This window comes from Lissotriton vulgaris, chromosome 4_1 (genome assembly GCF_964263255.1).
Source record: "Lissotriton vulgaris chromosome 4_1, aLisVul1.2, whole genome shotgun sequence".
Taxonomy (NCBI): domain Eukaryota; kingdom Metazoa; phylum Chordata; class Amphibia; order Caudata; family Salamandridae; genus Lissotriton; species Lissotriton vulgaris.
In genome coordinates this window covers 351575650-351601215 of record NC_141691.1, presented here as the reverse complement: position 1 = coordinate 351601215, position 25566 = coordinate 351575650, and the positions used below count along the sequence as shown (strand labels likewise).

General features: G+C 44.4%; 1 protein-coding gene across 2 annotated transcripts in view; it reads right to left on the bottom strand.

The window, feature by feature from the left end:
- The window catches only part of LOC147718740 (sodium- and chloride-dependent neutral and basic amino acid transporter B(0+)-like), a 425103-nt gene extending 415171 nt beyond the window's left edge, over nucleotides 1–9932 (bottom strand). Inside the window, exon 1 of one of the 2 annotated variants that reach the window (XM_086918726.1) lies at nucleotides 9772–9932. In XM_086918726.1, the coding sequence (XP_086774852.1) occupies nucleotides 9772–9837 (66 nt within the window). In that variant the 5' untranslated portion in view covers nucleotides 9838–9932. The remainder of the gene's footprint in view (nucleotides 1–9771) is intronic. The other variant, XM_086918727.1, reaches the window with a different exon arrangement.
- Between the last annotated feature and the right edge of the window lie 15634 nt (nucleotides 9933–25566).

The following is a 25566-nucleotide window of genomic DNA, read 5'->3' as shown; positions in this document are numbered from 1 at the left end:
AACAATGACAGGCTGTAACAAACTAACCGCACTGCATAAACTAATCGGGGTCATTATACTCCTCAGATGGTGATATGACTTATTGACATCGGCTACCTTTACAACAGGGACAAGAAGGAAAGTTTTACCCTGCCCTTTTCTATGGCACGAGAAAAAAATACCAGGTAAATACAGTAACCTATGTGATGCGTAATTAATTAGGAATGAAGTGTTTCATAAAAGGTATACGTTTATTAATATACGTTGCCACACATCCTAAGGTAGAATCACCAGAAGCACTCACATTAAGTTGGAAACTCTGCGAGCAGTTGGCCCTCAGACAATATCTAGAAATCAAAATAAAGAAAGGACGTATTACCTAACAGGCATCCCCCTATGAGTTTCAACTACATACCCATATACTTGTTAGCTAAAATAGAGCCTTCTCCATGCCATTGTTCCTTTCAGATGCAGCTATTATATGGATAAACTGAGCCCTCTCTCACATCTATACAGCAGGGAACCTTAAATCCATTGCTATTGTTAAATATAGGTAATGCCCGATAGCTGTATGAAACTCCCTTTTCCACAATGACTTAGCTGTAATCAATCACTTTTTAAACCTTTTCCTCTCTCCTCCTTGTCAATACTACTAAATCTTTTCTTGGTACATATATCGAATCCAACTTGTATCACACAACACCGGGTGTTTTTCTGCTCCCCACTATAAGCTTCTGCTCTCCACTATGACCTTTTGCAGAATCTGTCTTAGAAATCTTTCCTAGAGTCTTAACAGTATAGCATGCCAAATAACTTATATGCATGTTGATCCGGCAGGACAATTTTTCATAAGGATGCATCAAAAGAAATGTTAAAAACCTGCATTATGAAATGTCATTCATATTTATAAATGTTTTTTCACTTTTCAGAAATTTAAGAACCCCCGTATTTTAGTCGTTGGTGTATGTACTTGTTTTCTGTCCACTTGTTTTCCCTTTTTTTTGGCCCTGAAGAAGGTGATTTAAATATCAGCAGTCACCGAAACGTACGTAGGCTGTACGCATCAAAGACCCTCATATCTACTATTAACTTGTTACATATACAGAGAAAGAAGGACCCTTTTGTAAATAATGTTCAAATCAAAATGTGATTAATTTTTAGGACTTCTCTCTCTTAATCTATAGAGGTCTTTCCAGAACAATTCTGTGTTAGTCTAATGTGATTTTTTGTTAATTATGTCCATATTTGTATTTTTAGATTGGGTAGTGAGTGTAGTGGTATGTATGATGGAATGAATGATAACAGGATTAGATGAATTGCTTGGGGTTCCTTTGCTTCAATTGAATCATGTTTTGTTTAATTAGATTCAGATAATTTGCTATTTAAAATTTCTTTTGCATGTCAACAAAGTAATCTGTATTTATGTATAAATATATAAACTGTAAGGCAAAAAGAGAAAAATAATAAAAAAAATGTTTTGAATAAATCACATGACTTTTTCTTACATATAGCATCCTTTCCTAAATTATTTGTGAGGAACATCACTGAAAAAGTAATATAGGTCTTATCAGAGGTACTCCCTTAGCTTTCGCACCAAGCTTTGACACCATGAACGAGGGAGAAAAGATCAGAAAACTGTCCCAGGAACTGGAGGCAGTCATTCTGTTGCTTATGGGTCAGGGTGGAAGAGAGGTTAACACCATCCACTGACCCATCTAGCTCTGAGGCTGACAGGAGGTCAGGAAGAGGCTCGGTCTCCTCCTCCATCCCAGCATCTGTTGCCAAGAGCATGCCCATTTCAGACCTCTCTAAGTGCGGCTTAAGACGGTTGACATGTAGAATCCTCAAGGGGTTCCTAGGAGACCGCAAGTCTACCAAGTAGGTAACTGGACTCTTGAGCTCCACAATCCCAAAAGGTCCAGTCCATTTATCTTGGAGCTCACAGGGCTCCACTGGGGCCATGGCCCACACTTTCTGGCCAAGTTGAAGCTCTACCAGAGTGGCATTCTGGTCATACCAGCGCTTTATCTCCTCCTGGCTGGCTTCCAGATTCGCCTCAGCGAGTTGCCTGAAACGCCTAGTCTGGTTCCTGAAGGCCAGCATGTAGCTATATACATCCTGGGGAGGTTTCCTGGGAGATTGCTCGTAGCCTTCTTTGACCAGACTCAGAGGTCCTCTGACTGGGTGTCCATAGAGAAGCTCAAAGGGACTGAACCCTAGAGATTTCTGTGGCACCTCATGGTAGGCAAACAACAGGCATGGTAAGAGGACATCCCACTTATGCCTCATAGGTTCCTCAAGACCCATAATCATGCCCTTTAGGGTTCGGTTGAACCTTTCAACCAACCCATATCCTTGGGGGTGGTAAGGAGTGGTGAACTTGTAGGTTACACCACACTTCTGCCACAGGGACTTCATATACTTGGAAATTAATTTGGTGCCCTGGTCAGACACTACCTCGCAAGGGAATCCCATTTGGGAGAAAATTCCCATCAGTGCTCGTCCCACCGCGGGGGCTGTCACTGTCCTCAGAGGTATGGATTCTGGATACCGGGTGGCATGGTCCACCAAGACCAGGATGAACCTGTTTCCTATAGCTGTCTTGGAGTCCAGTGGCCCCACAATATCAATCCCCACCCTCTCAAAGAGGGTACTGACCACAGGGAATGGCTGGAGAGGAGCCTTGTGCTTTCTCCCACTCTTTCCACTTGCATGGCAAGTCTGACAGGTCCTGCAATGAGTGTCTGAACTCTTGCGCATTTGGGGCCAATGAAAGTGGGTAACAAGCCTCTCAAGGCCTTGTTCTGCCCCAAATGTCCTGCTAATGGCACAACATGAGCCTCAGTAGGAAGGCTCTGTACTTCTGGGGTACCACCAGCACACGGGCTGACCCAGGTTCAGCAACCTTAGGCTCACTATACAGGACACCATTCTCCCAGTAAATCAAGTGTGACCCCTACTGATCATCTGCTGCCTGGCTTGCAGCCTGTTGCTGCACACCCTCAAGCGAAGGGCACTCTCTCTGATCCTTGCAGAATTCTTCCCTGGAGGGACCTCCTTCTATGCCAATGGGTCAGCTCAGGCAGGTCACCCCGTTCAGCTACGTGCTCCCTGGTAGGCTCCAGGGCATCCCCTTCAGGGTCTACCTCCTCCTGGGTTGTGGGAACTTCAGGGGCTGGTTTAGGGCACCCCGACACTTCTCTTGAGAACCCCTACTGGCTGACATTGACCGGGTGGTCACACACGCCCAGTCAAGCAGTCCAACCATCTTCAAGTAAGTAGTATTCTTCACCTTTTCCCATGGGGAGCTCTCCAAATCGTTTCTCAACAAACAGTCAACAGGCATGGCGGGCCTCACAGCTACCTGAAGAGTACCAAAGACCCCACCCCACTCAAAGAGAACTTGAGCCATTGGACAATGACTCTCTGTGTTGTCGGCGGCAACAACTCGGCAAAATGCATGCAGGATAATCTGCTCTTGAGACACCAGGTGACACTTGACAGCTGTCACACTGGCCCCTGTATCTCTAAGAGCCTGCACCTTTTGGCCATTGATGGACACTCGCTGCCCATATTTCTTAGTGTTCCTGGGCAGCTGAGCTTCTGAGACCATCTCACAGTGTCCTAAAGAGACTAAGGTCATATGTGCGGGACCCTACCCACCTTGGGCATCAATCTCGTCCCCCAAGGCTACACTAGCCATCTGCCGGGGTGGAGCACCAGTGGGTGCTGGTTTACCAAACAGGCGGCACCTGGGGTCACTCGCCTTGTGACCCAGGTCGCCCCCAGGACCCTTCAGTGGTCACTGGGGAACAAGACTACCTGTCGGGCCCCTTGCTTCTTCTCAGGGGGAAGCTGGGAACCTTTCCCTTGTTTCCCTTGGGAATTGCTTTGGGGCCCTTTGCGGAACTCCTTCTGTTTACCCTTGTCTCCCCAACTCTTCTGTTGGGGACCCTGCCCACCTTTGGCTGAGTCTCCCATGTGACCCTTGTGGACCCGGGTGCTCACCCAGTGGTCTGCCTCCTCAGCAAGCTTCTTGGGTTAGTCAGCTTGCTATCTATCAGATGCTGGCGCAGCTCTGGTAAACAATTATCAGACAAGTGCTCCCATGCAATCAAATCAAAGAGACCTTAAAAATCATTAACCTTGCTGCCCTTTACCCAACCATCCAATGCTCTGCAAAAGAAAGTAACATATTCAACCCAAGTACTGATTTCTAACTTTTTACATTTCCTGAACCTCTGCCTATAGAGCTCAGGTGTCAAACCATATCTAGACATCAATGCATCTTTCATGTGGCTGTAGGAATTGAGGGCTTCAGAAGGCAAGTCTAACAATGTGTCCCGTCCCTCACTAAGGAACTTTCCCCACAACCCCGCTCCCCAATCTCTCTCAAGGACCCGGTGGGAAGACATGGCTACCTCATAGGCACTGAACCACTGACCAATATCCTTATTTTTGTAGAACTCTTTCACCACATCCTTGGGAATATACACTCTACTTTCTGTATGTACTGACGGTATGCTGCCACCAGAGGAAGTAACTTCTAAACTTTTGGTTTTAAACTTCAACTTCATCAAAACTTTTTCATGCTCAAACTGCATTTTCTTTTCCTCTATGTCTAACCTTCTATTTTCTAATTCCAGTTCCCTATTCACCTTGAACTTGGTCATCTCGATTTCATGCCTTCTTGATCTCTCTCTGCCCTCCAACTCCTCTGGAGACAGACTTTTGTCAGAACCAATAATACATGCGGGGTAAGGTACTCTCCTTCCTCCTGAGCCCACTGGCCCTTACTGTTGCACAATTGCCTGGTTATCCTGTTCCTCAATCTCAGGAGTTTTCCTTGCTTCTGCCCAGGCCCTCAGCACCTTGTTGAATTCCTCCTTTACTTTGAATCCTGAAGTGGAAACCTTGAATTTCTTGCAGAAGTGCTTCAGCTGCTTTACTTTGTAGCTCTCCAGCTTCTCTTCTTTCCATTCACATTCAATAGAGGCTATGGATTCTGTATCTACCATGATAACTGAATCAGGCATTTTTCAAAAATAGAACAAAAAAATTCAAAAAAGAATCTACCAAAAAGTATGTGGTTGCGTTATGGTCTGCACTCACTAAGTAGTGTTCACCAGTCACTGTACATGAGTCACAAATGCAAATCCAAATTCCCTTCCACTGACCAACAATGTTAGATTTGTTGGTCTCTAGTTGGCACAGGTAGGTACTTGTGACAAATAGGGACCCTTGCCTCTAGTCAGGATAAGGGGATTACACTCCTAAATAACCCTCTGCTCACCCCCTTAGTAGCTTGGCACGAGCAGACAGGCTTATCTCAGAGGCGGTGTGTTAAGCATTTGTGACCACATACAGTAACCCAGGGACAACACTACAGATGAACACCACATAAGGTTTTATATCCAAAAATAAGTATACTTTATATAGAGTTACCACAAGACCATAAACGACAAAAATACACAATACTATTACTTTAGGATGGTACATTTTAGCTTAGTTCAGTTCATTTCTTAGATGCAACACTTTGCGTCAATGTACCTCAGGTTGCGTTGCGCTTTTACGACAAGTAATGTCGCAGTGAGGGAAATGCGGCAAAGTTCCGGTGCAAAGAAATAAAGACGTGAAGATCTTCCAGATGCGACACGCTTCTCGGGATGTGAGAAGTTCTCAGTTCGATGCGTGGACTGCAGCCACGACACCCTTGTTCCGCGATGCGATGGCAGCAGATCCACTTGTGACACTCTTCTCCCACAATGCGTGAAGTTTCCGCACAATGCGACAACTACAGTGGCGACATCCACGATGCGACGGCAGCAACTTCGACGATGGCAGGCTTCTCGGAGATGCGAGGCACTTTTCTTCGATGCGGTGCAGTGTGATAGTTCCAGCGGCGACACCCTCCCTAGGAGTTGCGACGGCGACACGTTCTGACCTTGTTGCGAGATTCTTCTCTTGATGCGGTGCAATGCGACAGCTACAGCTGTGATAGCCTCCTTCGGAGTTGCGACAGCAGCAGCAGCGACAGCGACACACTTCCTCTTTGTTGCGGCATGCTTCTCTCCGATGTGGTGCATTGCAACAGTTCCAGCGGCGACACCCTCTTTCGGAGTTGCGAGGGCAGGCACATCTCATTGCAAAATGCTTCTTCTCGTTGAGTCGCGCTTCCAGCTCCTTGCGACACGCAGATCCTCAGAAGGCCCAAAACAGCAGCAGGCGCTTCTAAAGAACTCTGGGGAGCTGGGGGTTAAAGTCTGTTGTTCCTGAGACTTCAGCAGGAGGCAAGCTCTTTTCCAAGCCCTTAGAGATCCTTCACAAGTTGAAAGCAAAGTACACAAAGTTCCTTTCTCCTTTCTTTGGCAGTAAGGCAACCACTGCAGGCCAATCCCACAAGCAAAACTTCAGCTTGGGAATAGTCTCTCCTCAGTTTCTTCAGGTTCCTCTCCTCAGTAAAGGTTTTTTCTTGTATTCCAAAAGTAATCAAATTTCATGGAATCAGGGTCCCAATATTTATACCCCAAAATCCTTTGTTCTCCGAGGGAAGAGGGGCCTTTGCCCAGTCCAAACCAGTTCTGAAGCACTCTGTTTACCAGACTTCTCCTTTCCTTTCACAGTGCAGGGCAGGCACATCAGACGCCCTACAGGAGGTGGAGCCAGCATTGTGGAAGGCAAGTGCAGTCCTGGAGCACTTTGTTTACAGGACTCCTTCTCTTCTTTCAGTGTACAGGGCAGAGATACCAGCTGCTCCCCAGGAGGTGGAGCCAGCATTGTGGAAGGCAGGCTCTACCCTATTCAAGGTTCAGGTGCAACTCCTCCCACCATCTAGATGCAGATCTCTCTATTCATCACTGAGCTGACTCATCCTGTCTCTTGGAATACCCCAGCCCTGTCACTCACAAAACCAGACAAAGGAATACACAACCCAGCAGAGGCAGGCTTTGGATAGTTAGACAAGCAAATACCTACTTTCTAAAACTGGTATTTGCAAACACAGAATGTTAAAACCCACTTCACTAAAAGATGTATTTTATCATTCTGAGTTCGGGCATACTAAACTCGAATTTCTACCATGTTCTCTGAGTCAGTTAGGATTCTAAAATGTAATAAGTCTAACAGCCCATTCTGGCCTATGGAGAACAGGTAGCCTTGCGATAGTGAAAAACGAAAATGGCTGTAATTCACTATTAGGACATGCCACACACATAGGGCTTGTCCTACCTTATACTTACAATGCACCCTGCCCATGGGCCTACCATAGGGGTGATAGATATGAAGACACGGGAAGGTTTAGGGACTGGCAAGTGGGTGCACTTGCCCAGTCCGCATGACAGTACCAGGCTGCACGCAGGCTCTGTAATGGCAGACCTTAGACACATTTTGCAAGTCTGCTTCTGTGGGTGGCACAAACAGTGCAGCAGGCCCACCAGCAGCATTTGGATTTACAAGCCCTGGGCACACTCAGTGCACTGTACTAGGTTCTGACAAGTAAACCAAATATCCAAACATGAAACCACTGATTAATACATCAATTTAAAATAGGGAGCACTTGCACTGTGGCCCTGGATAGCAGTGGCACAGTGCCCAAAGCATCTAATACCAGCAAAAACACATGAGGCCACAGCAAAAAATGGAAGGGAGACCCACACCAAGTGTGCCAGGTCTAATAGTATGCTGTTGTGAGAAGAATTAAAATGTGGATGACACCAATGCTTTAAATGGGAGGAAAATAGTGCAGGTATTCATTTAAATATGGCCAGTGGCAGGACTTGGGGGTGGGGCTTAGGGCAAGACATGCCAACACTTATTGACTTCGATACTACTTGCAAAAACAACAGTTGATAGACCGAAAGCAGAACAATGTCATACATTCACCCCAGTACAGAGATCTGGGCCTAAATCGATTGTTTTTTTGCTCACCATGCCATTACAGTTTGAACCCAGCCATATGCAAATCAGTCTTGACCATGTGCCTCATGGGAACAGTCTGGCCCGAACTGCCAAGCCAGGTCCTCCCTGGACTGGAAACAAGCATCCTAGGACCGGTTTCGGGTTTACACTCCCTTCAGCCAGGATAGCTTGATTCCACTGGCATGAGGAGCACAGGACCCACGTCTGGGCATACTCGGCCCACTCAGGGTGACAAATGCAAAAACAAAAGTTGATGGACAGTTGTTACTCAGAAACCGGTCCCAGGATGCTTGTTTCCGGTTCAGGGAATACCTGGCTTGGCAGTTCAGGCATGACTGTTCCCATGAGGCACAGGGTCAAGACTGATTTGCATATAGCTGGGTCTGAACTGAGGTGGCGAAGTGAGCTAAAGAATGGCAATGGATTCAACCTAGATCTGTGACTGGGGGTGAGTATCTGAAAAGTTTCAGCGCTCCGTGCATCATCTCCTTGTGTTTGCTTTGTTCACCCTAAGTTGGCAGGGTATGCCCAGACGTGGGTCTCTTGCTCACTTTGCCATTGGATTCAAGCTAGCCTGGCTGATGAATGGTGTTACCCAGAAACCGGTCCCAGGATGCTTGTTTCGGGTTCAGGGAAGAACTGGCTTGGCAGTTCGGACTGGACTGTTCCCATGAAGCACAGGGTCAAGAGTGATTTGCATATAGCTCAGTCTGAACTGAGGTGGCGAAGTGAGCTAAAGAATGATGCTGGATTCAACCCAGATCTGTGACTGGGGGTGAGTGTCTGAAAAGTTTCAGAACTCCGTCTATCATCTCCTTGTGTTTGCTTCTATACTACATGCAGGATACTACTTGCAGCACATACCAAAACACCTGAGAAATTTCTTTCAATTAACAAAGCAGGATTGTGTACTCTTTACACACAACCAAAGGCAAACGCAGTGATATTTTAACATTTCCGTGTTTTGTAATACGCGCAACATCAATACTGTTAATTACTGTTGCTTGGCACAATTTTATATATTCTCGAGTAACACAGAAAGAAACAAGCAGACATGCACACACACAAAGCATTCCAGACATTTTCTTTAATAGAACTTCCAAGAGTATCTCTATTCTCTCCTCCTTTCTCCAATTTTTGTCTCACACAAAACCAAGGCACACAGGCAAGCAGACAAACATACACGGACAGTTAACAAAAGAATCAGGCAGGATTAAAGCCATTTGAGCCTTGTTACCTCCCACAGCTTTCTTAATTACGCTGTCACCTGGCTGCCTCCAGGTCTGTGTTTGCAACACGGTATGATGGTGAACACCCGGACGGTATGCAAATGAGCCCACGCTGAATTGTTCAGCTGGGCTCGGCTAAGGTCTACAGAACTGCCTTGGCTATCAAAGAAAGGCTGCCAGCACTAGCGTTTCATGAGTACCTGTACTATCCTCGGCAGTAGAGAAGTGCTGGTACTCAGAGTGATAAATCTAAGAAGTGCGAGTACTCGGTACCGGTGAGTACCGGTCCATTTAAAGCACGGGATGACACAATAGTCATCTGATGGATGAAGAGGGTTGGCTGAAAACCTCTAAAAGTAAGCATATTATACATTTAGATCTTAGTAAAATCAAAAGGTCTTGGCAAACACCAGACCTAAAAAGAGGGTACAGTAGGAGGAGCCATTCTGCATGTTTTCAGCAGGCTTTTCTGCGTCTTTAGTAGAAATTGGAATTTTACGTCAAAATAATACCATTTTCATTAAGTTTTATGATTGTAAAATATATTTTTGTTTTAGTTCGTCAGTTTAAGAATTGCAGTCGAGGCTGCAATCAGTAGAAACATTTGATTTCCAGTACTTCAATTTATTTTGAAAATGGTACATACCTTATCTTTGCTCTTTTTTCGACAGCACCTGAGGCAGGCAGGGAGTGAAATGTTTCTCCATCCCATTCTTGAGAGCGACCAGCAGCCTCAAAGGGAGCTGTGACTTGAGCCGGGAGATTTTGCTTCAGACTGCTTCCCCGGATTGTGTTAAACTTGAATACACCAGACCAGGAAGTTCATGTCATTTATCCTTCCCGGATTCCTAATGACAGGCTGCACAGCAAACCAACACCCATTGTGTGGGAAATTAGGGTGACACACGGCGAGTGCCTCCCTTTGAAAAAAAGAGCTATTTCGTAACTCCAGTTCTTTTATTGCAGTTAGTAAAATGCATTTGCTGATTGTTCATTATTTTGTAATGCTTTCTAAAGACAAGACTGCGTATATTTAGTATACGGCAGGGGAAATATAGACCATTGTTTCAGCTTGTGTTTGAAACAATCGTGTATTTAATTACCTACGCTGCATTTATGCAACGAGACAACTGCTCAAAACGGATCGTGTATTACAACATCAATATTTCATTACCTTTCCGAGCTATTAATCAAAGTCACGCAGCCGACGGAATCACTTCAAGATATTACTGATAAGTAGCAGAAAAGAGTATTTGAGCGGTGACTCTTAGAGGCCTGAACTAGATAATGGCCTCCTTACATGTGCCCATCCCCACAGGGGGAAAGGAACAAGTGAGGGGGGGCTGGTGTTATTTCTGCACCCACTGAGTTAATGATACGAGGGCCTGGGACGTCACGTGCAATTAATCGCGATTTACAGGATGAGCCTGGAGAATTTACTAAACAATGAGGAATTACAGGTGAAATGTTAATTCTGCGTCTGATTTTATTGTAATTCCTCGTTTTCTGCTGTGTCAATTGGAGATTTCATCTGCTTTCAATGGGGTGGGTGTATGTCCGGTCCACAGTAACTTTGCAGATCTCACAATTCCTGATGGAACCGGGAATGAAGATCGTCTTATTACGAAGGAGTGTGGGGGTTTATATATGAGAGCCATGCCCCACTTTCACACTATGTAAAGTGGTACATGCATGACGCAGGGAACTGAATCTGATTCACGAAGCTGCGCCTCATAAATCATGAGTAAGGGGACACAGCTCAAATAGCTGCATCGCCTTACTTTGCACATGGGAGGTGTTCCGGGCGTTGCTTAGGTTTTTTCACCCAACACCCATGGATTTTGACACTGCCCTACATTTACAAAATCATGCAACTGAGAGAGCGCAATTTGAATAAAAAGTATATCCGAACCATATTCACGAGCATATAACGCAAACGTAGAAACTGTAACGTGAAGTTAACACTTGTAGTATAAAGTTAGCCGATGTAACCAAAGAATATAGGAAATGTATTCTGTATTCACTTTAAAATGCATTAGAAGTAGAAGCCCGTATACATAGTGGGCTAATGTAGAAATGTATAGAAATGCTTACGAACTGAAGAACGTGCAAAGTAGAAATCATGTACGTGTGTAATTTTAAATGGAGAAACGGCGAGAAATGTAAAGCGAAGAAATGTGCAGAGCATACATAGAACGATGTAACGAACGAGAATATAACTTTATATATTCTATGTAAAATGTATTCACTTATAATCAAAGGATTTGCTAAATGCGATTATATATATAAATGTGTGTTAAAGGTTATACTGTGTAGAAGAAGTTGTAGGAATGTTAGAAAATTTTGGTCATGTGTGATTTTAACCTGACTGACCAAGGGTTCGCAGGAGTGTAGTCCGCTGTATGTAATTTAGTGGGCTCACAGGAGTCGTGAATAGCCTTGATCTGAATGTGCGAGCCAAGGAGTCTAAGGTCTTGTTAGATTTAAGGTGACAATGCCGGACGAAGTTTATGGCCTAAACGTGAGAGGAGACGCTTGGAATTTGAGTCTTGTTTTGAAATGACCATTCACAGGACCAAGGAAGGTTAAGAATATAGTCGTAAAGAGTAGAGTTCTGCTGAGGTGATAGACTTTTGCTCCGAAAGTGTCAAATGAAATGTCAATGAAGTCACCAGCAAGAAGACGAAGATGGCGTCTAAGAAGAAGGGTCAACTTAACGGACGACGCGAAGAGATGAAGCTATGGAAAGAGCTAGAAATGACCTCATGGGAAAGTACGTGGTGGGCGTCAAAGGGGCGTTCCACCCATACTGTGATTGTGTATTTTAGGGACAGCACCCCGGGGAGAAGATAGCGAAGCGAAGGCGAATAGGAGAGGCAAGCAAGAGCGCAGATGACTTGAGCAGATGCGCAGAGAGATCAGAGCGCAAGAGAGCAGTAGGCCGAGGACCCTTAGAGAGCGGATGGGTAGGCAGAGAGGGTACTGCTTCTCAAACTTAAGTTACCATTAGAGGCTAAGAGAGTTTGAACTTCTTTGGAAGTCAAACTGCTGACACCTTTTTTCAGGTAAGGAACTTGCGAAGTAGGGATGTCACCTAGCATAGAGTAGGGACAGATTTAACTTGTTTTTTCTCTTTCTTTAGATGACGCAACGGAACCACATTGTGTCTATGCTTTTTGATCTGTTGATTCTTGAATTGACTTTAATTGTATTCGTTTGTAGACTGAGGTTCTTTAGGGAATATATGTTCCTTCTAGTTCCTGTATACTTATTGAATCTTATCCTGAGAGGATTGTATTTGCAACTTTTCTTAATTTTATATTAAACCTTTTAAACTTTATCAGCTGTAAGTGGTTCTTCAGAGTTGCGTCAGTTTATGGGGTTTATCTAACCTATGCGGGGTTTGTCTTTTACTCAATGACAGAAAATAATCGATCCAAATTTGACGAATGAGATAAGTATCAAAGTGATCAGAAAAGGTATTAAAATCTCATTCCCCGCACAACCCTGGGGAAGTCCCAAATCTGTATGCCTCCCGAGGTGAGGTGTAACAATGAGAAATATATTTATTTCTCCTCTTATTTTGCTTTTTCTATGTGTGCTTCATTCTGCAGGACACGTGGCAATAGGAAAACGTCTATTAGCCTTGCTTTAGTGCAGGAAGGTGCCACTTCCTGCCCCAAAACAATCCTGCAATGCAACTGAGGCGCCCTTGCACCATGGTGCAAGTGCATATGTTGGCACTAGTCTGCCAGAACAGCACCAGCGCAGGGGGAAAGGACAGGAATACATCGCATTGCTTAAAAACAATGCATTCCCGCCTTTTCATTTTGGCATAGTGCAGCACAGCAGGACGCGCAATGGAGTAGTAACAGCTAGCACTACAGACAGTGTGCTAAGCAGACAGGAATACAGGACATAAAACCTGATGGATGTTAACTTGAAGGATTCCCCATTCAAATATTAGTCTTTGACTAGTTACTGAGGTTGAGACCTCTATATAGCCTATTGGATAGTGTTTTAACACTCGCTTGCACACTATTTTAGATATTTTGGCTAGCTCATCATTAGTGGTGGTCCACAAATTTGGCACACCAGAGGATTATGGCCAAGCCAGTACTCTCTCTCAGTTAAATCTGGTACAAATTGGGCAGGCAAATTCTGCTTATGTGCTATTGAAGTGGTCGACATTTACAAAAGCATAACAAGGGGGTTTCTTTATTATGGCTGAGTATGTACAAAATGTATCATAAGAAAACTGTAGCCAAATATGGCCACATGAAATAACACCCAGGGGCAGATTTACAAGAAAGTGACGCATCTGGGAAGACTTGCCACTTTCGCTGCGCCACTTTGGGAAAGCCTTGCGCCATTATGGATGCGACGTATTTACAAAACGGCGCACCATGGCGCAAGGATTGACAGATGCGTCAGCCATTCTGACGCACCTGTTGACGCAAAAGTCACGCATTGCTGGAGTTGTGTCCCAAGCACGATGCAACTCCAGCAATATATGGGGAGGTCTATCCTCATTGTTCTGCATCACTCCTTAAGTCTGATTGATTCAGTGGTGTCCTATAAGTGGTGCAGTGAAATCTTGTTCATTGAATTACTTCTACGAGGCTGTTTTGCGTTGGAACGCCCACCCTGCATATATCATACCTGATGCCGGTATAATTTGACGCATGGCTTCACAACGTGATGCATCTCCCTAGATGAACCGCGTTGTAAATGGGCCGCATTTTTACGCTGCTGCTGCGTCACAAAATGTGACGCAACTGCGGTGCAAAAATTACACAAGGGGCTTGAAAATCTCCCCCGCAGACTTATTACCAAAGAATGAAATCACAGATTGTTTAAAGAAATAAATTGGAAATTAGGAGAAGTACCAGGCAGAAAGTAAACAATGTAAATGTGTTGGTGACAAAGTGGCTATGAGTGTGGTTGTAGCTATCCTTGTACTTGAAGATGATATTATCTTTAAAGGGGCAAATAATTGGTCAAAAGACACCTAGCTGACTATAACACTTTTCCCAGTTACTCAGAAAGCAATCCTTCACATATGCCATATCTTACACCTTATGCATATAATAAAGTTTTTTTTTTTTTTTAAATAATAGAAATAAAATGAGCTGCACCTTTTTTCTACTTGGGTCTAATTACTTGAGGTGGAGGAGACAGCCCAGTAAATGAACTGGAAACAATGAGTTATATATTTGCCTTTCCCAGCAGAGCTGGAGGAAGGTAATATAACAATAAAAGAGCCAATGATTTTGTCTATGGGGGACCACCCAGAGAAACGAGATGCAAGTTTTATGGCCCGTGGGATGGTAGACTGCTGATGATAGTCATATAACCTGGTAATTGTTTGCTGTATGAGGCTTCAGATTCCATGAGTGTTACACTCAGACTTAGATCCTAATACATAGTCTGAGAGATTGGTATATACTGGCTGATGGAGGTTCATTTGGGGGCCGGTTTCTTACAGCCAGATGTCTTGGCTTAGAAGGGAGAGTCTTTCCTGCCTGGAGGAATAATTTCTAGTGTGGCAGTAAACATGTATCAATGAGACAAATTATCCAAGTGGGGGGAATATTGCATTCCACTGCTTATTAGGATTATCTTGGTGGCTACTTGACGCTCAAAATATTGTTCCTCAGAGGGTGCAATATTTGGTGAGAGGGATTAACATGGCATTGCTGCTGACTGGAGATGTCTACATGTTTACTACTGCCATGCAGGTGATGCTAAATGGGCCCTGTTAGATTTGGGGGGCTCTAGTTGGCACAGGTAGGTACTTGTGACAAATAGGGACCTTTGCCTCTGGTCAGGGTAAAGGGGTACACTCCTAAAATAATCCCTGCTCACCCAGTTGGTAGCTTGGCACGAGCAGACAGGCTTTTCTCAGAGGTAGTGTGTAAAGCATTTGTGAATACAAAAATTAATCAAGTGACAACACTACAGATGGACACCACACAGGTTTTATATCAAAAATAAGTATTTTTTATATAGACTTAACACAAGACCACAAATGAATAAAATCCACAATACTCTACTTAAAAATGGTAGAATTAGTCTAGTTCTCTTTAGATCTTAAAATGCGACACTATGAGTCAATATACCTTAAGATGCTACACGCAGGGCAAGGAAAGTGTTACAGGGAAGGTGATGCAGTAGTCCCTTACACGCAAGGACGGTGATGCGTTGAAGATCTGGTGCAAAGAAATAAAGATGGCGCTTTCTTCTTGATGCGACACGCTTCCCGGTGATGCGGTGGCGTCTGCTGCGACGCCGCTCCTCTTCTCCGGCGATGCGAGATACTTCACACAATGCGAGCTGCGACAGGCCCTGCAACACGCTTCCCAGTGATGCTGCGGCGTCTGCAGCAACGTCGATCCTTTCTCCTGGCATTGCGAGTTGCTTCCACAATGATGCGAGCCGCGACAGGCCCTGCGACACTCTTCCCAGTGATGCGGCGGCGTCTGATGCAGTGTCGAACCTCTTCTCCTGCGACACGCTTCCCAGTGATGCGGTGGCGTCTGCTGGGACGTCAATCCTCTTCTCTGGCGATGCGAGGTGCTACGTGTCGTGAAGCGGCAGCAGCAGTTAGACAACACAATTCCTGTTCTTGAGTCGCGCTTCCAGCTCCTTGCGACCGCAAGTCCTCAAAAAAGTCCAGCACAACTGCAGGCACTTCAAGAGAACTCTTAGAGATCTGGTGGGTGAAGTCTGTTGTCCCTGAGACTTCAGCAGGAGGCAAGCTCTATTCTCAAGCTCTTGGAGATCCTTACCAGTTGATAGAAAGTACACAAAGTTCCTCTCTCCTTTCTTTGGCAGTCAGGCAACCACTGCAGGCCAATCCCCCCAGCAGCACTTCAGCTTAGGGATAGTCTCTCCTCAGTTTCTTCAGGCTCTTCTCCTCAGCAAAGGTTTCTTCTTGTTGTCCAAAAGTGATCTAAATTCTTGGGATCAGGATCCCAATACATATACCCCAAAATCTTTTGTCCTCTGAGGACAGAGGGGCCTTTGCCCAGTCCAAACCAGTTCTGGAGCACTGTGTTCACATGATTCCTTCTTTCCTTTCACAGTGCAGGACAGAAACATCAGACGCCCCACAGGAGGTGGAGCCAGCACTGTGGGGGGCAGGCACAGTCCTATTCAGGTCCCAAGTGCAACTCCTCCCTCCCATCTAGATGCAGATTTCTCTATTCACAACTGGGTGGACCCACCCTGTATCCTGGAATCCCCCAGCCCTGTCACTCAAACTACAGACAAGGAATACACAACTTAGCAAAGGCAGGCTTTGACAGTTAGACAAGAAAATACCTACTTTCTAAAAGTGGTATTTTTAAACACAGAATGTTAAAACCAACTTCCCTAAAATATGTATTTTATCATTATGAGTTCAGGCACACTAAACTCGAATTTCTTCTATGTTCCCTGAGCCAGTTAGGATTATAAAATGTAAAATTCTAACTGCCCATTCTGGCCTATGGAGAACGGATAGCCTTGCAATAGTGACAAATCGAAAATGGCTGTAATTCACTATTAGTACATGCCACACACACCAGGGCATGTCCCACCTTATACTTACAACGCACCCTGCCCATGGGTCTACCATAGGGGTGTGTGATATGAAGAAAAGGGAAAGTTTAGTGACTGGCAAGTGGGTGCACTTGCCCAGTCTGCATGGCAGTACCAGACTGCACACAGGATCTGCAATGGCATGCCATAAACACACTTTACAAGGCTGCTTCTGTGGGTGGCACAACCAGTGCTGCAAGCCCGCCAGCAGTATTTGGATTTACAAGACCTGGGCAAACTCAGTGCACTGTACTAGGGTCTGACAAGAAAACCAAATCAGCCAATCATGGAATCACTAATCCATACATCAATTTACAATAAGGAGAGCATATACCCTTTAGCACTGATCAGCAGTGGTAAAGTGCCCAGGGTCATAAAACCAACAAAAACAGGTAAGACAAAATACAGGAGGAAGTCTAAAAGTTCAGGGATGACCCTGCAAAAATGGCCAAGTCCAACACAACACCTTTCCAGCCAAAACTCAGGGTAGACCAATCACTACCTTGATGGGCTACCCTGCTTTGGGTGATAGAACCTGGACCTGGCCCACAACTGCAGGGGCATACTCCAGTTCTACGCCAATCTGAACCTATTGGATCCCCTCTGTCCATAGTCTCAGGGCCCACCAAGCTAATCCATGGGGATCCCTTCTCCTCACCTGTGGACACCACCTGTGCAGCATCTAACCTTAACTTGCTCACAGGTGTGTCCCAACAGACAGACAGCAAGTCACAGTGGCCACTGGCAGTAGTCAGGGATGAGACCCAGTCCTTATGCCACTCAGGGCTCTCAAACCTCTGTGGCGTCAGAGAGCCAAATCAGCAAATCATGGAATCACTTATCCATGCATCAACTTACAATAGGGACCGCATATACACTTTAACACTGATCAGCAGTGTTAAAGTGCCCAGAGTCATAGAACCAACAAAAACAGGTCAGACAAAATACAGGAGGAAGGCTAAAAGTTCAGGGATGACCCTGCAAAAATGGCCAAGTCCAACAGATCCCTTTCTCTCTCCCTGTTTATAGTCTGGCTTACATTGCAGTAGTCGCCAGACAATTATGTGGGATCCCCAAGATAGGAGTTTTGGCTCTGCGCACGTATTAAGACCAGGAGTACTTGTTTTCATTGGACAAAAGATGTGTGCTTTAACAGAAAAAAGTGCTTGCCTCCACTTATTATATTCTGTCTGTTTATCCACCAGCAGTAAGGTTTCCTAGAGAAGGCCATTAACATTCCTAAACTACCAGGCTTACAATGTAATAGAGCTTCAACTTATATGGGCAGTTCTAGTCACTGTAATGCTCTTAAGATTTCTTAGATAAGCACAAAATATATGTGTTTGTTTTGCTATGGCAACAGCACATATACTGTTTTATCACTCGTTTTTCTATGGCAATAGCACAGATACTGTTTCATAACTTGGTGAGACACAGAGATATAGAGTCTATTCATACCAAGTTGCCAAATGTTTCTAAATATCACTGCCCAAAATAAAAACATTCATATCCTAAGTTTACTCCAAACAATCATCTGTATTGCTTCACCTTATGAGAATGATTGTGCAACTCCACCAACAATAACTGTATGACTATAAAGCAAGAGAACTAATTTATTTTTTTTGAAACTGTACACATGAGTATTTCTTTCTCACAGTGTTGTGACTAAAAAGACTCCACCTGTAGAGATCACATTTCAAAAATTGGAAACTGATCATTTTCTGTCTGTAGTATTCTCCTTTCCAAACAAATGGCGTCACCTTGGCTAGCATTACTTGCTGATTTGCAAATGACACATTATTATAAAGCATTGTTCACTTTGCACTAGATGATACTCGTGAAGGATGAAGAGCTAAAAGAACAATGCAAAATACTTACAAATCAACTAGGACTGGGAGGAACTTTTGAGGTTCACTCTGCGGATTTCTGTGGACTACCTGAAAACTCTGCGAGATTAAGCAAATTTCCACAAGCAACAGAGTTTGGTAGATCCGGCTGGGAGGTTGACCCGCACTGTAAAGTCAGCATTACTTGAACCACACAGCATGCCAGAGGGCGCTGCTTCTTTCTGCTGCCTGAGTGGATTATCTACTCAAGTGGCAGCTTTCTCAAAGCAAGTGGCAGCTTTCTCAATGTGTGCTGTAGATACCTTCCGCGACCACCCGCATTGAAGTCTATTGCTCGAGTTTCTCACTCATGCTCACCAGCTTAACGTTGGCGAGCTGGTTGTGAGAAAAAACTAGATCATGCAGCGGTTGGCAGAGTTTTTTCAGAACTCTGCCTTCTAAGTGGATCACGGAGTGGGCAAAATACAGCCAACTCCTCCAGGGAAACAAAGTTATTGCCCACCCCTAATAATAAGCCCATTATACCAAGAGTAAACAAGCCGATCCTATTTTACAGGTATTATAAAGGTTTCTCCATAAGGGAAATATTTTTAAAAATGATTCAACACAATGTAATGTACATCACAATGTTCTAACCATACTGCACAAATGCGACAGGTGATATTTGGAGTTCTGAAGAGAGACTCTTAAAATATTCTGAAACATTTAGGTCTGTCAAAATGCCCTGGAGAATTATTCATTCACAAGAGAAAATCAAGTATACACTTATAAGGTAAGTGTTTCATGATGCTCCCAGGAGGCAGCTCTGGGACAGGAGTGCTGAGCGTCCAGGGGCTCGTGAGCTCTAGAACCACCCCACTCTCCGTCATGGCCACCAATACTTTTCGTTGCCTCTGCTTTCATATGTAATAAACTATGTGCACGATTCAAATATAGACAATATTAAAGCGTAGTCTTAGAAGAGATTATCATCAAATTCCTTGGGTCAACAGAGTACGCTCAATGCTATCGATGGTCGGCCAAGAAGAGCAATCAAAAGACAGGGCAGCGTTCCAAATACAAGAGGAACTCTACTGCGACCCTGTAGTAGAGAGGGAAGTCACAAATCTCACTAGGGTCCTGAACGTGATGTCAAATGTGCCCATTCCTTTCATATCTTAATTTTATGACTGCGAAAAGCTTCTAGGCAGCTACATGTACAATTTTGACATGACATGCTACCAACCAGCAGCATCTGCTCACAATGGCTCAAAAAGTTAGATTATCGAGTCTTTGACCGCTCTGCAATTTGTCCTACGAATCAGTTGCCCTTTTATTATTTTTCTGCAAATACCTCATTACTTGTGCTTAGATCAGACTTGGGTGTGGCTTTGTTTCTCATCAGCTCTGGGTGCATGAGGACAAAATGTATTTCCACTCCGGATAAGTAGTGATACTGGTTTACCCTGCTCTTATCTCATTTTCTAATCAGTATTTATTGTTCAGTATATCTAAATGAGCTGTATACACATTATGGGATTTTTAGTAAGGGTAATGATGGAAACAGATATCAGATATTTATGTTTTGCACACATAAGCGAGCGCGCACGCGCGCACACAAAAAGGTAAATCATACTTAAACAAGGCACAGCAATTGTTCTCAAATACCCTCTTATGTATTCCTTGAAGTAGGAAGGAACGTTAAAACCTAATAACAGACACCTCTTTTTAGTTCATTGTGACACAGGTTAAATCTGGTTATACCATCAAATGGCACTGTTAATATACGTGTTTTATAATGATGTTAATCTAAGATATTTCAATGTTAGTGAAATTGTAAAAAATAATTGCAAGTATTATTATTTTCAGGTTTGATTCCGCTACAAATAAGACTGTTACCACATCCATATAATTTGTAACGGTACACAGAAACCTTGTACTGCGACATTGCTCATAATAATTGATGCACAGTCTAGCCTGGTGCTCCCTCGTTGCCATCACTGTTCAGCACTTTTATGAATAGCACCAATAAAGAATTAATATAAGAAGAAAGATGGAAATCCTTTAGGGGTAAACTGTCTTTTTTTATACATTGCGTGACGGCATAGCTCTCTGCAAGATACAGTACCAATTCTTTTGCTCCACCCAGAGGAGTGCATCTCTCCTTCTCAACAAATGCTATTGCCTTTTATGTTGTATCATTCCATCTCCTATGTAGTGCTCGCTTAGAAATACATGATTGACTATTTTACATCTTAAAAATGCACTCAATCATCACACATACATTTACCACAACCACCCTTATCACCTCCACCATTACCAGAATACCAGCATTTGTACCCGTCAGCGTTTTGCCGGCTCTAGACCTATTGGTACAGCCAATGCTTGTTCAATGCTTGCTAGCTACGCAGTTTGTAAAGCTGGTGAAGTTAAAAAAAATATGTAAAGTTGCAAGACAAAGGTTTTCACAATGTCATACAACCGTACACAAGGGCTTCTTGGTTAATAAGGAAAAGCTAGGCCAGATGCATTGTGAACTGTGTTCAATTAAATTTATACGGCTCATCTGGGCCAGAGGCTCTTCCCGAAGAGAGTGGACCTTGCACTCCTCAGGCCTATCCATGCCTATCCATGCCCTTTGTGAGACAGGCAGGCATTGGTTTACCATCCCTAATTTCGCATGTCCACTGGTATTCCAGCTGAAGGACTGGTTGTGTTTTTCCTTTCCTTCATACTGTAAGGTTTTGATTTACTAATTTATTTTGATTGTATATTTGTGTATTCCAAGTTGCACTTTGGTGTCATATAATCGTTTGAATATTTGATATCCATGTTTGTATAGTTTGTATATTTTGTATTTATGGTGCACATAATTGTCTGTTTTTGCCTTTGACTTGACTATTTCTGACAGTGCTTTCTTTTTTGATGTCATGGTTTTATGAACTTTGAAAAAGGATTTTGAACGAAAATAAATGTTTTGCTAAACAAATGCCTTGATTACACAGTACTCATTGACTGTGTGGTCTTTAATCTTAAACTAAAGTATTCTGGCTAGCCATTTGTTCTGTTTTGCAACTTTTTCACTCTAGCACTGTTATTCTCAGGCTTAGGAAAGTGGACAGCTGACAGAAAGTTCCCCAGTACCGCAGCAGTTGATGGTGTGACAAGGCTGTGTTCCTGACTCTACCTCTTTTAAACCATACATAAATGGACTAAGCTTGGAGCTCCAAAAGCTGGAAGCAGTAATGTAATGAGAGGCCCCCGCGTCTAGGGGCTGGGGGCCTTTAGTGGCATTTCGGGCGAGAGGCAGCAAGAGAGAGAGGCTGGGCCAGTGCACATGTGGTCAAGGGGATTGGGTGGGGTCAACAGGAAACATGAGGAGGGAGGACAAGCTCTTAGTGTGTTACCTAAGTGCGCAGGCGACCCCCCCAGGGAAAGGGATAAGAGCACTGAACACAAGGGAGAAGCCCTCTTAGTCCTCTTGCCTCAGGCGCTGCGTGTCGCAGCTAGAAGCAAGTTGAAAGTTGCGGCAGGCACTGGGGCGAGGGGGCCTCACAGCATAGAAAAACAGGCAAGGTTGGTATTTAGGGACGTTTGACGACGCATTAGTAATTAATTTTGATAAGGAGGAATTGAGTGGGGTGCGGGGTGCGGGCGGGGGCCTTGAGACGCGGCGGGACTGTGGTTTTCAAAAAGAGTGAAGTGGAGCAGGTTTTGAAGGCCGTACCCAGCGCAGCTCACCGGGTAGGAGCAGGCGGTATTTCTTTATTGATCATGGGGTTCGAGGCCAGGGTCTGACCTGCTTCAATTAATTTTGGGAATTCGTTATAAAATAAGGAGGGTAAGTTAAAGGTTCCCTGGTAGAGTGTGACGATTTCCTGGCATTGTGGGAGCGTTTAGGCAGCGCATTGTGGGGATGATGTTATAGAAGGCTACCGTCGGTCTTTAAACTTCTTGCTCCTCTCAGAGCTATTTTCAATTATTTCTCCAACGAGAAGGCGCTTTGATCTCCAGTAACCGTTTATGGCATTTGGCTTGACATAGCGATTATTTCTGACTATTTTAAAACAGATGCGTTTACGTAGCATAAAAGTCCCGACTAACTGACACCCGCATTACATATTTCATTTTGTGGAAATACCTCACCAATCAGTCGCCTAGTCTAAATTGTGTTTTATGGCATAAAACATCACTTATGATGTTCAGGTGGAAGGGGAGACCCCGGGGGAGCTGAGCCCGAGCCGGTCTCTCCCTGGGTTGGTTCGCACAATTAGAACGGCCACCAGGTGCTTCAGGCTAATTAGGTAGTCTGTGGGCGTGAGGAGTAGTTTATTTATAGAGGCCCGGCGGGGCGGGAATTTCATTGTGCCTGAGGGTGAAGGAAGGAAAGGGCATTTCTTTTTTGTCCCACCCACCTTCCCCCTTTACTATTTTCTGTTTTTTAGGTTTTCCCCGTAGCAGTCTTCAGTTAACAACAGGGTAGTCGAAAATGTTTCTTCCACGATAATACACGTTCAGGTTATTTAGGTAGAAGTGATAGGTGGAATTTTCTGGGGGGTTGGGCAGTCTTGAGCGGATTTTTCCATCCTCCAAGGAGGGAGGTGGGGTATACAGTTCAAGGGGAAAGGATAAGGAGTCAGTGCTTCTGGGTTTGCTTGGGTCAACACATTTATGGGGGTTATGTTTTAAAAATATGTCAAGATGAGTTTGGTGATTGATTTATTATTTATCTGTAAGATGTTTTGAGAAATATATTATGCACCTGTCTTAATAAAGTGGCCTTTTTTGCTAATAAAGAAGTTGTGGATCGTGAATTATTGTGCGAAGGAAGGACCAGAAGTCATCGGGGGAGGAGGCGCTTTGTCTGGCAACAAGCGCGGGATTGTCGAGGCAGTATGGCCTGCAGGGTGGGATGCAGGCCAGAAAGTGTGTAAAGCACTCAGGAGTGCGAGTTGTCAGGGATGTGGTAGCATTCAAAAGGAGGCGGGAAAAGAAGGCGATTATGTAAGGCGCAATGCTCCTGCTTGGTGTTTTAAGTAACAATGGGGGTTAGAGGCAATATCAAGGCAAGAATGTGGGTAGCGCAGGACCGGCCGGCAGGGCTGCGAGTATTCCTGCAGAGCGGTTTGGGACCTTGGATGCGTAAGTTGCTGCTGCAAAACCTATGTACCCATGGGGCGGGGTTTATGGGTTTTCCCGTTCCCGGTGTGAACGTTGTGCCCGCTTGAGTTTGTTTTGGAAGGCTTGCATGCTTCAATATTTTGGAATGCTTTCTTTAAAGTTTTCTCTTGGCATACGAGTTTTGGGAGTATTCCCAGTCCAGTCCAATATTTTGGAATGCTTTCTTTGTAGTTTGCTGGTGGCAGACAGGTTTTGGGAGTATTCCCGGTCCAGTCCACGTCCGGGGGTAAGAGTGGTGAGGTTCTGGGGTAAAAAGCCACTGTGTAATTTTTATGAAAAGCGGGCGTGGCATGTGAAAAAAAACTCCTGGTAATGTCTACCCCGTTAGAGCACTGCGAAGTATGTCAGGTTATAGTAGTAATTTGCCAAACGAATGGGTTTTCTGGGCACCCATCCAGCTTTATAAAACTGGTATGAGGAGACTGACGGAATGCGTCCTGAGTGTGTAATGGCTGATAAAAAGGAAAGAAGAGCCAGCATAGTGAGAATAGGGAGCAGGGCATCAGGGATTTCGAAGCAGGACCGTTATGTGGAATCTGACGGAAGGAGGAAGGCCCAGCACTCAAACAAGTGTTACTCAGGCTTAAATACAGCCCAGGGCTTGTTATGCATGCCCAATTCAGTTGGCACACATCGAGGTGTCTGTCTTCAGCTGATTTAGTGAATGAATAAAAAATTGTCAGACAACAAGCGGGAAGTTCTTGCCCTCGTGTAGGCCCTGGGCTATAGCAAAGTGCAACAAGTATCAACAGAGGGAGGTAGAGTATAGAGATAGGATTCTCACTCCACGGGCACTGATAATTAAACAAGAAGAATCCTACTCGGGGTGTACACCTCAGAAAGTGGGGGACACCCAGTGTTGTGTTTAATACCCCTCACACACCAACAGGCCCCTTGGTGTCATGCTTCATCATCGGGGTCTTCGCACCCCGCTAAAGGGATGCGGCGTGCTACGACCAGCGACTGCGCGGGAGCACTAGAGTGGTTGACTATGTGTGGTGTGTGTTATGTGCTTGTGCTGGGGTATATGGGAGAATGTGAGTGAAGGGTGTGGTGAGGATTAAAAAGACACCTGGCCAGTAGGTTTGTGAGAAAAAATTTATTCGAAAACTCTGGCTGGTGCTATTAAAAAGGTGCAAGGCGAGGTTAGTAGTCTTGATTATGGACTCTACCTCTGGTGTGCGTCAACATGTTTCAGAACTCAGTGTTCCTTCTTCAGGACGGGTGCACAACTTCCCAACCCTACTCACGTGTTTTTTAATAAAAAATGTTGTTTTCTAAAATTTAGAAAAAAGTGAAAATTATTTACAGTGAGAAACAAGGCTACGGTGTGCCTACAGCGGTTTGTCGGGATCATGCAGTTGCATGTCCTGAAAAGAAAAGAAAAAAGTTTTTGAGTTTGGTTACCACTCGGGAATGGCTCAAACAAGTGCAGTCACTTGGAGCCCCAAACGGTTAAATAAACCTGTAAAAGAAACACATACACAAAAATACATAAAAGACACACTTTTAGTTTCTAATAGTTCTGAATTCATACTCATTTAGACTGTCATGTTTTGCCTCACGAGCATGTCCAGAAAGCCAGGGTAGGTAGGTGGACTCCTAATCTGTAAAAGGTTTGAAAAGAAGGATTTAGTCCTTTCCTCACTATTCTCAGTATGTTCAGTGGGTTTCGTTGTAAAGGAAGTTTTTTACTCATACTCACAAAGTCCGCCAAAGTAGGCCTCTTTCCTCCCTGCAATACTCCGCTGGTAATGCTTAGCGTGCAGGGTTGTGGTATATATGGGGCCTATGGCGCTCTATGATTCGTTAATTAACGGATGTGATTTTAAGACCATATATGGGACATC